Source organism: Embiotoca jacksoni, unplaced genomic scaffold, assembly GCF_022577435.1.
Source record: "Embiotoca jacksoni isolate LCO1_2020_lvr unplaced genomic scaffold, fEmbJac1.0.p SCAF_13, whole genome shotgun sequence".
In the NCBI taxonomy this organism is placed as follows: Eukaryota; Metazoa; Chordata; class Actinopteri; family Embiotocidae; genus Embiotoca; species Embiotoca jacksoni.
The window spans coordinates 15,139,681-15,156,228 of NW_027185263.1; the positions used below are offsets into that span (position 1 = coordinate 15,139,681).

Consider the following 16,548-nt stretch of genomic DNA (forward strand, 5'->3'; position numbering starts at 1 on the left):
CGCACATTTTCCCTGCTTCCAACAGATCAGCAGTAAGAGCTGAATGTATCTTCTATTGTGACGAGATAATCAACGTTATTAATATCACCCGTCAGCGGTTGCAATATTGTGGCTGATGCTGTTACTTTAATGCAGCATGCATTGAAACATTAATGGAGGGAGGGAGGGAGGGACGGAGGAAGGGGTGGGGGGCGGGGGGGGGGCTGAGGGTTGAGGTCATCATCACTGAAGATATATGCTGATATGTTTGGTCAGCATATGCTGTGACTGCGGGATTAAACGGGCTAATCGTGAACAACTAGGGTGAAGATGAGTGCCATCTTTCTTTCTTTTTTCCCCTCTTCCCCCCCCCCTGTAATTTATGTCAGGCAGTGTCATCATGATGATGTTTTACACCACGAAATGTACCATCAACATTGGTGTGACACCCAGAGTGTTAATTGGTATATTTCACATTTCTGTGTGGAGAAAAACACCCTCAAGGACTTCATCAACAAGAGGGAAAGCAGGCACTTTCTTTTGACATGTTTTTTTTTTCCCCCCCATTGTTCTCTTCAGAACAGTCTCATTATGTGTATCAGTGAAATGGGTTAAAAGCAAATGAAATAGTTTTCAGCAGTATCCAAAGTCGAGGCCGTCTAAAGAGGACGGTGAGTAAGAGTATCTTGCGGTCGAGCAGACAAGAGTCAATTTAAAGCAAACGATCAAACAACAACAACAAAAAACCTTTGAAATGTTTTATCATGACAAAAACATAGAAATATTGACCTTTTAAAATAGAAAAAAAAAAAAAAATAAATGAGTCCTTTCATGTGGTGTGGTTAGTCAGATGCTAAAGGGGAAAGATAGAAAGTATATTGTCCACCTTTCAGTTTCTGTAATATTCAGTCCTTGTTAATTTCCTCTTCGAAAGCGCTTTCCTTTTAAATTTGAAAACGTAGCTGGTTTGCAGTACTGCTCGTCTTGTATCACACAAGAAAAAGATTAGTTTAAAAAAAAAAAAAAAAAAAAAAGAAAAAAAAAATTAACATTATTTTTTAACATTTAAAAATATATATTTTTTTAATTCCCTTCACAGCAATTTAAATGTGCACAGCTATGTTCAATTTAAGATAGCACAGACAATTAAATACTCACCGACAATGACCACTGAAGCACACCGGATTCTGGTCCTCCGTCGCCCTCTCACGAACAACAAAATACCGACACACGGTACTTCCGTCGGTAACATCAACTTTTAGGTTGTAAAACAACTTCATCTTCTCACCGTCGCTGGTAAACCACCTGGACTCCGCCTGTTTTACTTCCGTGTTTCTCTCTCTCCCGATTTTTCCCCATTTGACCTCGTTTTGTAGGCGCATGTCGCCCCCTACTGGATGGTTTGAAAACTGCAATATTAACCTTTCAATTGAATTTGAAAGTTTTCTCTTAGATTTATGGGATGGATTTAATATATTATTTCATATTGGCGGCTTATTTTGATAGCTAAGTTGGCAGCTCATGTGTAGTTAATAATATAATGAAAATTTATTTTCAACCCCTCACACAAGTGTTGCGAAAAATGAATTTAAAGAATCTTAAATTTAATGAATGCAAAGAACCAGAAATACCTTGATTTTGGTGTCAAAATACACTTGAAGAGGTATGTAACTCTGGATATGGAGTTGTGGACCTTTTTCAAATAGACACAAGGGCTAATATATATATATATATATATGTATATATATATATATTTCAATCAAATCAGTTGGTTCTATTTTCACACATCTTAAGAGCTGAAGATAGTTTGGAGTTGGAAGTAGATTTCTGTAACACCCTAAAAAACTGTTAGGCATTTGTAATTATGTCTCATTTAAGGTTAAGCCTAACATAAATTTGGTTTAATTAATAATGCATTATAAACAGCATCTATCGATAATAAGCAATTAAATTGTATCAGCGTCAGCAATTATGCACTAATGATGTAAGCAATCTTAAATTAGCAAATTGTACCTCTGACTTCATTGTTGACAAACAGCTACTGAAGACAAGAGCCGCTTGGATAAAAAAAAAAAATTCTTTAGCCATGCCAAGTTTCCAGTCAGTCGTAAATGGATGCAGGTGATATTATTTACCACGTCATTATGTATATGCCTGTTTGCATCAGCTTGTTTGATAAATATGTAGCCTATTTTCTGCTCTATCCACCAAATATAAACACCCCTTGACTCTTTTTTGTTGATATGGAAACATTGCTGCGGGTTTGATTCACAGACAGAACTAATGACTCATTTTGACGTGGAGACTCACTGGCAGGGCTCTTTGGGGACAACGAGGAGCGGCACGGGGCAGAGAGGGGCAGATTAGGGTTTACTCTCACTCCTCATCTCAGGCTTGAGTGTCCTCCAGAGGGGCCTTCAGAGGAGCAGTAATCCACTGAGATGGGAGAGATTGGCTACCCCTGGGATGGAAATGTAATATGACAGAGCACAAAGGAGGAGGAAGGAGAAAGTCCAGGCTGAATTTCCACACAAGGGACCAGGCAGTTGCCTGTGGCTTTTATGTGGCGTTAAATGTGATGTAATTTGGTATATTAATCCTCTTTAACAAACATTATCATTCCCACTCTACTCAGTCTGTTCTGTGTCCTGACCTCCCTCCATCACGTTCAACTATATGTGAGGTCATATCTGTAAGGATGAATGAGGATGTGTGAAACCAGAGACGTTGGCACGTCACATCACACTCAGGGTAGTGTTTGTTGTGTGAATTACACAATCCCAGAGAAAACCTTGTTCTCTTTAATCCACAAAGATTACGCTGATCAAAAGATGTGATATTTAAAAAAAAAAAATTGAATAATGTTTAGAAAAACATATCCATATCCATTATGGCCCCAAGAGGGACATTCATTTGGCTGACAAAGATCACGAAGTAACACCACACACATACAAACACAGAATATGTCTGCAAATGATGAATACACATCAGCAAATGTAACAGATTGAACCCCACTAAACAAATAAACAAATAGCAGTAACCATGATAACAGATGCAATAGGTGGCTTTTCCTTTATTTGCTTAAATTAAACTGCTGACATTTGGATTGCTTCAACTGTAAGTCTCATTGAATGCATCTCTTAAACCCTGTTTCCTCAGTCCTTAGAGGTACAATGCATCAAGTAAATGTAAACAAAAACAACAAATAGTTTACTTCATCATCTCTTTATGACTATAGAGATTAAGTTAAACAATTTAGCAGCATCAGGTGTGTTGGACGGTGTGTCAGTTGGACAATTCACCATTTTGGTCCAGACTGAAGTGTGTTATACACAGACTTGAATCCAAAGCTGCGTTCAGACTCACATACTTTGTCTTTGTACTTTTACTGCATGTTACCCTTACAAAGTATGTACTGTTGCATGCATACAATTAAGCCATACTACTTTGTCATAAAAATGCGCCTTGAATTTTGACCGTCTTGGCTGTCGCAATCCATAGCGCAACATTTGAGGTAAAAAGAAAGAGGATGCGAATTGGAACGAGTGCACTTCTATTTAATGCCTCTTTCTTTTCTTCCTTTTGCAAGTTTCAACCAGGTGGCAAACTACATTTTACATATTATTTGGGACAAACTAAATCTTTTTCTAGCATACTAAATAGTATAGTAGTATGGAGATTGGAAATCACAGCTAAAACCTGACATTTTATCTAGCATTTGACCAAGAGGTAAAAATGTTTTCAACACACATTATTTGTGTATCCTCAGAGGATAAATATGAACAACATGGATAATTCTGACCTAGAATACTTTTATTATTGTTTGATTTAAATTTGCTGAACCAAGGCTGAAGTCTCAGGCTTTTCTGGCTGATAAGATGCACACAGATATTTTTGAATACCCACTACTTTACGGATTATATTTTTAATCTGCGAACATTTTTGATGTTTTGTTTTTCTTCAAATTTAAAATGTGACTTGCCTTATTAAGGTCAGGACTTGATGGTAAATCAGCAGCAAATTAAAAAATCAACACCTCCCAAAGAACACTTGAACACATAATTGGTGGGCCTCCAGTATGTGTGGAAGAGCATCTCTGGGGCAACAGATTGAGAGCATTTTTCATTTCATTTTTTTCGCTCAGTAGTTTTCTGTTTGATTTAGAAGACAGCTTTGATGATAGAAAAGAAGTTTGGGTTTGCAAGTGCCCAGCAGGTCAAAGCAGTAGCCTTGAAACTGTGAGAAAAAGCTTGTTAGTCAGAAACATCACTTCAGGCTCACTCACATCTTGTTAGTACATCAGTGTGGATGATGATGATGATTGACAGACACCGCAGCTGAAAGAGCCTTTTAATTCCAGTTATTGGTGAAGATGAATCCTATGCAGCCAGAGTAATTTAACACAGACTTCCTTCGTAAAGCGCAGATATACACACAATAATCACAGAATGAAAAGTACACCATTATACAAACATTAGAGACAGATCAAATTTTACTGTTGTTGAAGTAGAGCCAAAGTTTTTTTTTAAATTATTATTATTTATTTTTTTTAGTTTAATGTAAAACAATTCATCATGTTTTTGTTTTTTTTTCAATTTACCACATTTTAAGATTTAAATCCTTAAAGTAACTATAACAATGGGAGTAAATATGATTTAGAACATTGTGTAGTTGAATCTTTAAGCAGCTTGAAATGGAAATAGTCACGTGTATGACTTAAATGATTTGTTGATTAACCCTTTAAGGTAATTCTTTAGTCAAATGACAAGAAATTAACCTGCAACTTTCAAAAAGTCTAGTATGAAAGTTAAAATTGTAACGGATTCAGCCTTGTATCTGTGTCCAAATGTGAACATGTGCTGCCTTTTTATAAAAGTAAACTGAATATATTTTACATTTTAAATGTTTTGATCAAACATGTTGACAAAGAATATGCTGAAAATGGAGTGAAATGAATAATACATACAACAACTATTTAAGTAGCTATATACAGTAGTGATGTACCAATAGGTATAAATGGGCTCGTGTTACTGGACAGTTGTCTTTCATAGTTCAGTAGTTGGGAGTCAACATCAGTTCCCACTTCTGTCCAGCAGGTGGGGGAAAAGAGTTATCAAAAGATAATTTAGGATCCAAATGTAACACTAATTGCTAAATAACTGCTTCATTATTACCAGACAAATTTAATTACTGCTAATCAACCCATTTCCACAATGACATTTATCACAGTTAACTTTACAATTATGTCTGTCATTACTGAGGAAAACACCCAACTTATGATTGGATTAGAAGACTCTGATTTGATTTTTGTTTAAAATCTTTCTATTTTTTTTGCTACGTGGTTCCTTTTGGTTTTGATGTGTTGAATCTTTTGCTAATGATCACACATTTTAAATCAAACGTTGACTTTAATAACACGATTTTTCAGAGGATTACTGAGGGTTCATTTCTGGACGAGTGCATCTAAATTACTCACATTTAGTTCACCTATTTAGAGTAACAATAAACAGTTTCCATCCTTTTTTGTTTGATTTAACATTCCTGATGCTTAAGTTGTTCTTTACTGGAGAAATTTGTCTCTGTCACCCCGATTGACCTGGTCAGTTTTTATGTAGCATAGCACACTGCTATTTCTAGTTGAACAAATAGTTGGACTGGCCTCTGTGATTCTCAGACCTTCTCTTCCTCCCTCAATGTGTATAGTTTATGGCTCCCTCTTGGATTAAGGACATTAACTTTCCCATCAACAGTTACAAACATACTGATCTTCCTGTCTGTAATCGTTTTAACCCTTATCTAATCTTGTGTTTAAAGCAGCAGTAAAACGTTTTTTACTTAAATTTATAAAGATAAAATCTCAAAAATATGTATGTGTGTGCTTATCTAGAGTGTGTGCTATATGTGACATAAATCCCAAACTGCTCTGCCTGGAAGGGAGTTTCTGAAGGATGAAGGCTCACACACATCAGCACAGACACAAATTCCAAGTTACTCATGCTGTGGCTTAATCTCTTTCGCCTGCAAGATTATTCAAGTTTGCATTAATTGTTAACTTATTTTAATTTAGGGGCAAGTAAGGTGATCTGGGCAAGAAGGGTATAAAGTCAGCCACATCTTGTTCCAGGGAAACCAATGACATATCCTGTCATGTGACCTTTAAATTTTGAAGGAACCACTTTTACTGTGACGGAGGGATGAAGGACGTTGAAGCAAACATCATTATCGAGCCTCTGCCAGACTTATAGTACTGTCGGGTTGCATCTTAAATTACTCTAAAGGAGAATTAACTACAGCGAGATCTATGCATTTTACCCAGGTGGGACTTTGATGCAGAGAGGACGCATTGTTGTTGAGTCCTCCAGGACCATAAATGAAATGCCCTTCATGTCCAGAAGCCTCAAAGGCAGATACTGAAACTGACTGTAGCCATGTAAGGCTCTGGCTCTTGTTGTTCTTTCCTCTGGTCCAGAATGTAATAGCTCAATGTCAATCTGATGGATGGGATGAAGTGTAATAAAGCATCATCATCAGGTCTAACACTTTGGTTTATGTATAAGTAAATCTACTGACATTCCCAACTAACTGCACTTTGTGTTTTGTCCTCAGAAAGTAAACATTGTAAACATTACCTGCTAAGCAGTAGCATGTCAGTATTATCATGTAATGAGGTTAGTATAGCGCAACGCTGTTTCTGAGTACGGCCCCACAGAGTTGCTAGATGCTGCTTTTGTTAAACATCTGTGATTCTGGTTTGTGATTAAAATTTTGGTTTTTGCTTGTGTTGCATTTGTGTTCCTTCTAAAATAAAGTGTTCCTGCTTTAGCTCAACATATCATCTTCACAGATATGCTATGATAACTTTTTTTTAGCAAGTTATAAATTTAAAATGATCTTATCTTGTCTTAACTTGCTATATCTAATGAAAGGAATCTCTGTCTATAGGTACACATGTATGTTTGTTTCTTTGTTTGTTGTCTCGGCACCTGTTTGTCCCGTTTGCTTCAAACTTACTGGGTGTATTATAAGGACCCAAGGATGTAGTACGATTTGGACTTGCGACACATTTAATATTAATAAACTCTAATGAACAGGAAACCGCTGCTGTGTGCAGCAGCGTGGCCAGAGTCTCACCCCGCAGTCGCAGTTCCAGACAGCATCGCAGCAGATGTAGTCAAGCGTGTCTTCACCCATGTCTGCAACAAGCTGTTCTCAAGAAAGCTTGACAGCAATACCACAAATCAGGAAATTTGAATGGGCATTGCACTCTTTTAATCTAATGACTATGATGTAATGACTACCGGTAATCTACTCTGTAACATTGTGAATGATAATATAATCAGATACATAGTGTGTCTTTATCTGGAGACATTACTGTCAGCAATGGTCATCTCCTACGCTCACCATGTACTTACTGTACTTTCATGAGCAAAAAATGGAGGCTACAAATGACACCCCACAATGCAGACATAAAGTGATGATGCAACATTGCATGCTTATTGAAAATCTCTCTTGAGAATACTATATTGAGCCCCTTCATATACATATTATCCATTACACAATGGGGCTGAAGTTGTGAGTTGTGCATCCAACTATTCTGAGGATATAGGGTGAATTAAATGTTTCTGCTGAACATAAAAAGGGCTCGAGTAAATGATGAATGGAAGAGCAGGAGGGAGTGAGATGTGGAAATGTTGATAACATTTGTCTGTTTACACATCTCTGGGAACAGAGGTAGGGGGAGAAAGAGGGAGGAGAAAGAGGGAGGAGAGTGAGTGAGAAACAAGTTGACACATTGGCAGGATTAAGGAACGAAGGAAAGAAGCAGAGGAGAACACTCATGATCTCTGAAGAAGGATCTGACAGAGATTTAGGATAAACCACGTGAGGTGAGTCAACAAACTTCTGGAGATCTTATGTGGAGAGATAAGGCTGTGTTAAGAAAACACACTGATGAGGGCTCCTGCAAAAAGTAAGGTTTTCGTGCTTTTGTTAAGACATGCATGCACATGTATATAAATGTGAGGCTGTGTCACTTGGTGATTCATTTATGTCTTCTTTTCGTTGGTTACACATTCACAGGATGTTAGCTGCCGTGTAGATGACTGGTTTAGTCTTGATTAAGCAGTAGCAGCATGGAGCAGCTGTTCTATCCCACAAGTCAAAGCTTAAGACATACTGTTCTCTTTCTTAAAGCAAGCTAATTGCTTTAGAATATTTTAAACTTGTTACAACACTTTGTATCGTGCAGTTAGAAATAGTTTGGGATTTTATTGCCATTGTTTTCTTAAATTTAATCATCTTGGAAGTGGTCAGTATTGTTGGATGATGAGGTATGTGGGCAAATATTCCTTATATGGTCATTCTGTTTGTTTGTACATTCTTGTGATTTTATTATTCAAAACTGAATGTTACCAAATTCTGTTAAAGTGGAATTCAGGTTTAATTTAAAGTATGATTGTATTAAAATATCAAAATCAAAGTAAAATGATTAACTAGTAATTCATTTGCAGACTTCTTACAGTAACTCAGATTTGGGTAAATAACATGTCAGTGGTTGCTAGTTGAGATTACAGTAACTATGAAGGAGTTGTCCCATTGAGCCACGAGACAATTATGTTTATGTTTCTAAAAAGATGTTTGAGATCAGCTTAATGGAATCAACATAGTCTGAAGAAGCATACAGGGCCTGTGTCACACAACTTCTCGTTGGCAAATTACCAAACGATGTACTTCTCCGCTCTGAGTGGTTTCACTTTTCACATCGTTAAATTATTGATCTACAATCTTGGGCCACCATATGTTATGCTACATTGCTATCGCTTACGTTTGACTACAACTTAGTTTGTGTCGTGATGCGGGGGACTTTTATACTCAGATATATACTGCTCAAGAAACATGGTATCATTTCAATACTGCTGATGAGGTTCTTTGTGGTGTACAGTAGATCGATCTGTGATCGCACTAACCTATTCCCCTTAATTGGTGATTGTTAATAAGCAAAGAAATATGCATTTAGAAGTGCTGTGCATTGCTAAAATAGCCAGTATTATTTATAAGTAGTGAGATGTAGTAAAGTATTCATACAAGTAGTGATAGCATGTCAGAGCAGAATCTGTTGTTATGCATGCAGCAGATACAAATAACCTTTCACATCACATCACAACATATATTGCATCAGATGAGAAGGTTCCTTCTGCTCTGTAACCTTCTGATCTGACCTCTGTTTGTTTGGAGAAAATGATCTTTTTCTAAGATAAATGAACACATTTTTTTTGTCCACTTCTGCTTGACTGCGTGAGAAGCAAAGCAATAATTTATACAATGAACTGTAAAAGGATCTTAGGTCGTGGATGGTACTATAGTGTCACGTTGCACCTGTTCCCTTTGTCTCGTGGCAAGTCAGGGACAGGACAAAATGAAATTGAAGACTAACATCATCTGCTTTTATTTAGGTTTTGTATTAAATCCTGTCTGACTCTTTATGGCCTGTGACAGTAAAGCCTGCTTCCAATGGTAGCTCGATTTAAACCCAGTCAGTGCTGAACAAACAAAGTCACCGTGGAAACCAGACGTGTTTACCCCTGAGGGACATCTATTGGCATCATCAAAAACATTAAAACCTTGAATTCTCTAAATGGTCAGGAACAGGCGAAACAAAGGCTTCTTTAAATAATTTAACTTGAAGCGTGAGAAAACAAATCCTCCTTTGAGATGATGCGCTATTCGTCAGTAAATTAATATAAAAAAGTATTATTAATAAAATCGAAATTTCATGTGAAGCAACATGGCATAACATCAGTCAACTCAGCAAAGGATGTTTGTGCTTGGTGTGCTGAGGAAATATTTTACAGTATGTCTATAAAAGAATAATGAAAGTGAAAATAATGAAGTCATAGTTACTGTTTCCAAACAGGTGAGAAGTGTGTATTTGGTTGTTTATTAGTACAGGAAAAGTACAGTTTCTTTTATACCTGATACTTAATGACAATTCAATACATCCTTTCAGGAGAATATTAACTGTAGATATTAATAACTACAAACATTGTTGTCACTTATTCAGCACTGAGTGGTGTCTGCAACCTGGTTGCACCTGGGAAGCAAAACTCAGGGTAAAACAGGACCTGAAGTCACAGCTGCTCCCACTTCACTGCTTCAAGTGCCAGTAATAACTGAAAGTGACTCAGGTGAGTGTATCAGTGATATTTCCTGAACTAAAACCTTCTTGTTTTGAATTGTGACGGAGCTGCCATGCAAAGTGTTTGTCCGCCATCGGGAGGTGTTTATTGTCCGGATTTTTGTTTGTTTGTATAAGTATTATGTCATACTGTGAGTTGACTTTTAGAGAAATAATCATATATATCAATCATAAACACTAGGTCTGAAGTGTGCCTGCAAGAATTTTTAATAATAAAAGATCAAAGTTATCTGCATAGAAGTTACTGATTGAACACCTCAATCATTTCCTCCACCATACACTTAAACATTACACCCCTATATCCGCTCTTCTTATCACCATCACTTTCATCTCTTCATAATATCCTACTTGCCATCACACCGTGGATTGTATTCTGGTGGGAAAACCCTGAACAGGGTCAGAACATTTGCCGCGAAACAAAAGATAAAGCACTTCCTGTTTGAACCCAGTACTTCCTTTGGTTTTCTCTGCTTTTGTAGTAGCAACAAATTTTACGTACTCGGTCTTAAACTAAACATGACCGAACACTTTCACCTATTAAACACGTGTCATAAAACTGGAGGTGCTGATATCTTATCATCCGTGTTAACCACCTATTATTGAATATTGCTTGTGTCACAGTGTTTGGATGTTTGCACAGACAGGGTAGAAAAGATCCGGTGCAGATGGACATACAGTATCTGTGTATGAGCTAAAAAAGGAAACTCTTTGCTAGGAGAAAATCATCTTCCATATGATATCATAGACGTTTGTCATAACTTTATGACCTAAATTCCCCTTCTCCTATAGGGACGTCAGAGGGGTACAATGGGTCAATTTCAGTCTGGGAGGTTGTAAGGATGCAGCCATGATTTGATGATTTAAGTTTTACCATTAAAAGATAATCCGGTGGTGTTTCTGCAAAAGTTGCATCAAAAATTAACTAACAATTGGTTAAAAAGTAAATAAAAACAAGTGCTTGCATATGCCTTAAAGTCATCGGTAGTTTTATTCTGTGTTTAGAGTACATGCAATATTTGTAATAGAATATAATACATGGTGGCGTATAAAAACATCGACACCTGAATTTCTGGATATTATGTTTTGTGGTACTGTATTGACTTTAAAAAAAAAACAACAACCTGTATTTGTTTTTCATTGAGAGTTACGTACTCAAATTTGTGGCAGTTCCTTCGCTCACAAAGATGTCCGTGATGCTGGATGTTACAGTGACTGAGATAAATGTAAATTCAAATCCCACAATTCCAATTGCATCAAGATTTTTTTGCATATGATGCTATGCTCTTTCTACTTCGACAGCTTTGCTAAAATTTGATTTAACGATTTAAACGTACAATTTGTCGCCTTCCTTCCAGCATATTGCAATATATGGAATCATAACCATAACATAATCATGATATGCATTGTATTGCATTGTCAGATTCTTGCAGCCCAAAGTAGTACAGAATAGAAATTTAAAAAACAGCAGATATTTATATGATATTTTCTACATTCAATTCTCTTAAAAAAAGTGCCATCAATATTACAATCCGTCTGCTGTTATAAAAGTCCCCTCTGCTTTACAACCATCAAATTTAATAAGACAGTTTGTTTTTATGGCAGGACATCTCACTCTATTAAGGTAGCTGATAGCACAAACACTGTTAAGCTGCAGTAGTGTGAGCATTACTTACCCTTACAGAAAAAACTCATGAATTTCACGTGCAAATGTGTTCACACATAAACACATGAACCTTGTTTTTTACCGTGGGAATCATGTGATTTTAGAACATTTTCATGGTGTAATGTGTGAAGCCAATGTAGGTTCCCATGTGAAAACGTATCCACATATTTTACCCGTTATTATCTGTTCCAAAACAAACATGTGTCATACATGTGATCACATGTTGAAAACATGTGGAAACTCAACGTGTTTTTTTTCTGAAACGGTGCTTACAAAATGCTAAAAACACATCATTACATAGTTTCCATTTTGAATGCATTGAATAAGCGATGACGCTTTAAGCTTGTGGGTGATGCAGGGGCAACACATGACAACATGTATCAGATTGACATCATTAAATCAATTAGCTGTTACTGGAAATTGGTTGAGCTTGTTTATCGATAAATCATGTAAGATGCATTCATCTGCGTTAGCTCAGCCTCACTGCAAGGCAAGACAGCTGTGGCTTTGAGAGAGTACGTCAAAGGAAAACCGAGTCAATCTGTTGATCCCACTTTCACAAATAGATACAGTATAGTTCGTGTTTGATATTCAGCTTTTGCTATTATTGTTTTAAAAGAAATCTGTGAGTACATTCCCATTAGTGGAGAATATGAACCAAACCAAATACAGATGGGAAACATCTCTGTGACATTCCAACAGTAGCCAACAAAATATCTTCAAAATTATTTTTAAAATGCCTGGATACACTGGAGGTTTTTTCCTTTGAAAAATCGTCCTACACTTAAGGAGCTCAGATTTGTTTATATGACTCCTCTGACTGTGACAGAATATTTTATGATTGTTCTTAAGATCTTGTCTTATATTAACCCGGCAGTCAGTAGTACTTTACATAGTGCAGCCCACGCTTACTCTCTCGAGTAAATATTGCCGTCTCTATGGAGCAGCTCTCTAGCCTCAGAATATACGTATACAAAGGCACACGTTTTTTGTTTTTTTTATCTCTTATTGCCAAATTTCCTCAAAGTGATTGTTGTTTAATATTAAAGCTATATAGTTTATATAAAAGTTATGTGCAATCAATAAATTGGGCTTCAGGAAAAACTGAAGCATTATCATGAATAGCATCACTGGCATTATAAGCAAATGAAAGGATTTTATGTTTTATGAAACTGATCTAATGGAGTAAAGAAACAAAAAGTGCTGGGACATTGCAGTAGGATTGAGGATGTGGATTTGTTTAACTTGTGGGTGGATAGCAACTTTATGGAGTTTACAGGATCATATGTACATAGGAAAATGGAACATAATGTACTGTGAGATACTGTATCTGACCTGAATATAAATGTTTGTGGATTATACTCTTCAGTTGCCCTTTTTTCACAGCTTACCTTTACAAGTTTGTGTTTATGTTATTTCTGGTATGGATGCAGGTGTACAGTGTGCCTATATATTCACCAGTGTATATGGCTTTTTTACATTATATTGGGATTGAGCCCTCAAGGGTGTAGTATACTGCAGAGAAACCTGAGATGCGCAGAACACCGCCTCTGTAACCTCCATAAATGTTATTAAATGTAATTTCTCATTTTGGCATGCAATGCTTTCAGCTAAATCACATTTTATTACATTTAACATAGACATCCGTAGGTTTAAGGGAATAAGGTTAGAGTTAAGGTTACTCTGACTTAACATATATTCTGTCTGTAAATACCTTAATTCAGAAAGAGGAATGAAATCAAACATTACCTTATTTCATTTAGAATAAGTATCCTCTTACGACCTTGTGCCTGACATCTGATTTATTATTTCCTGTCACTGATCCATTTTGCTGTTTCATCTTTATGGAGACCTTGCAACTTTAGATAATAAAATGGAGACAGACTATAATTCATCATGTCCCATACTGTCTGAGATATTACGATTTGTATTTCCTCCTAGAATATAAAGCTATGTTTTACAGCCTTGTGCATAGTTTTTGTGAAAATCATAATCTCAGGGATCATCGTGTTTGGTAATTTAACCTTTAACATCCAGCTGCAGTTATTTCATTAAATGTCAGATGGATAAAGATGATTTACATAAAATGTAATTTATTTGGTGACATGTGACCACTCTTGTGCTTTTTGTTCACTAGGGACGTTTTTACTTCAGGAGCTGGTGATGCTGGGGAAAAAAGAAAGATGGCCAGGAAGTGCTTTCCACTCAATGATCTACTCCTGATTATCTTCATGCAGAGGTGCCATGGAAAGGACTGTCTGAAGGAGAAGTAAATTGGCCCGAGCTGAGAAACTTAGGAGATAAGTGGATGAGTCAGTTGGAACATTTTGTACCAACAGCAGCACTGTTTCAGTGACCCAGTGCCTGAGGAGGAGGCCATCATGATCTCCACTGCTCTCCGTTGGCTCGTGCTGGTGTCTTTTATCGTTCTGACCATTGGTGGTAACGTGCTGGTGTGTTTGGCTGTGGGACTCAGCCGTCGACTGTGGCGCATCGCAAACTGCTTCGTGGTGTCGCTGGCAGTGACAGATCTCTTGCTCGGCCTGCTGGTGCTGCCCTTGTCTGCCACTGTGGAGCTGCGCAGCAGTAAATGGCCCCTCGGAGGGGCCCTGTGTAATATCTACATCTCGCTGGATGTCATGCTGTGTACATCCTCCATCCTGAACCTCATGGCGATCAGTGTGGACCGATATCTGGCCATTTCAGCCCCCCTCAGCCACTCCCAGAGAGTTACCCCTCTGAGGGTGACACTGGTCATCATCGCCATCTGGACCTTGTCGCTAGCTGTGTCCTTTGTGCCCATCCACCTGGGCTGGAACACAGCCGACTACCGAGTCCAGCACTTGGACTGGGGCATGGAAGACGAGGACGAGGAGGGACGCTACTGCCAGTTTGAATGGAATAACAACTATGTTCTTATTTATGCCTTTGGCTCATTTTACCTGCCTCTGCTGCTTATGTGTGGAATGTACCTCTGCATATTCAGAGTGGCACAAGAACAGGTCAGTTTTTGTTAGGATTTTTTTAAAAGCACACTGAGGTCGCCAACCCGCTATCACACCATAGCGTGTAATACACCCGCCAGCCCACTAGAGGAAAGTGTGTCAGTGTCATGGATTTGCGTACAAAAATAATTGGTTTAGGACAACAGACACACTTCCAAAACCATGTGGTTAGGTTTCGGGAAAAAGTCATATGGTATAGGCATAGACTGCATATAATAGGACGTAGCTTCAGATAATGAAAAATTATGCCGACACGCAAGCACCTTAAGCTGCAAAACTACTGACGGCCCATATACTCCCATTCAATTTCCCTCATGAAATACAAAGTCAATACATTTTTGCCACAAGTTGTGATGGTGTTGTTAGCTAAAGGCCATCCTTCTTAATCATTGCTGGCTGTCCATCTAAAAAAATAAAAAAAAATAAACATCATTACAGTAATTAGAAATTAGGCCTCAAAAAGCCATGCTTTTGGGGGCATGTCTGTTTAATTGACAGGCCTGTGGTGCAGTCAGGTTCCCGCTAGGTGGGCGGGGCCTAGCGTCCTCAGGTTCCCAGTCAGATGGAGTCAGATCCACCCAGCTTGTCCAAACTCAAGCCTTCATTAAAGCCGTTCAAACACCAATAGGGGACAACAAAAACATCATGTGATTAAGTCATGTTGTTAAGGTTTGAAAAAACGCCAAAGCGTCACAGAGCCACACCAGCCTCTAACGGACTGGTGGGTGTATTACAGGCTTTGCTGTTATACTGGGCTAAAGGTTGCATTTAAAATGTCAGAATTACTCAACTTTTTACAACTATCTGAGGCTACTATTCTCAAAAGCAAGACATAACTTTTGCATTTGAAAAGAAACAAACATTTAAATGTGATCCATCCAAAGTCTTATTATGGTAAATCATGAAATCAGTGAACGAGCTGAGTCACAAGGTCTCACTTTCTGTGTTATCTACCTCTCTATCCTTTTCTTAACAAATCTTTTTAGGTGCGACGTATCCGTGCTGCCACCCCGTCATGTGCACGCATGGCAACGGTAGCCGTGGCCCGAGAGCACAAAGCTACAGTGACCCTGGCAGCTGTCCTGGGGGCTTTCGTCATCTGCTGGTTCCCCTACTTCACCTTCTTCACCTGCAAGGGCATAAAGGAAAAGACAAACCCCCCGAATATACTCCACTCTATAGTTATATGGTTGGGCTATTTCAACTCGGCCCTCAATCCCATCCTGTATCCAGCCTTCAACAGGGATTTCCGGAGGGCATACAGAGAGCTGCTTCGCTGCAGAGGATCGTCTCGCAAAATAACCCAGCTCACTCGCGTGTCTGTACATAAACGATTGACCTTTACGAATGAACAAAGGGTCTCCCAACAGTCTGGGAAACATAAAGACGCATTTAAGAATGAAACTGAGGGGAAACACCTCACTCAACATGAGAGGAATGGGTTCCCGGATGAACCAAGATGAAATGCCGTGGATTCTGTTTCACCGATGGACTGCTGTGTGGCAGCACAATATTATAATTACACACTTGCTAAACTACTCACAGTACTGGATTAGCTAACGATTTACAACATCAGTTAAATACTGCTGATGCCAAAGATTATACAATCCCAGGCACAACACAATGAATGTTACAAAGTTGTATTGTTTGTATTGGACAGTACAAGAAGAAAAATGCAAAGTTCAAGTGCTTAATATAATAAAAGG

At 38.0% G+C, this 16,548-nt stretch overlaps 2 protein-coding genes across 2 annotated transcripts in view; both read left to right on the plus strand.

The window, feature by feature from the left end:
* LOC138196017 (mucin-6) overlaps positions 1–14,110 on the plus strand; it is a 29,513-nt gene extending 15,403 nt beyond the window's left edge. Inside the window, exon 6 of the mRNA XM_069145675.1 lies at positions 13,975–14,110. Coding sequence (XP_069001776.1) covers positions 13,975–14,110 — 136 coding nt within the window. The remainder of the gene's footprint in view (positions 1–13,974) is intronic.
* A 108-nt stretch (positions 14,111–14,218) lies between these two features.
* hrh2b (histamine receptor H2b) lies at positions 14,219–16,305 on the plus strand. The gene is made up of 2 exons (XM_069145677.1): positions 14,219–14,839; positions 15,829–16,305. The coding sequence occupies exons 1-2, from the start codon at positions 14,219–14,221 to the stop codon at positions 16,303–16,305; spliced, it is 1,098 nt and encodes a 365-aa protein (XP_069001778.1).
* The last annotated feature ends 243 nt before the right edge of the window (positions 16,306–16,548 follow it).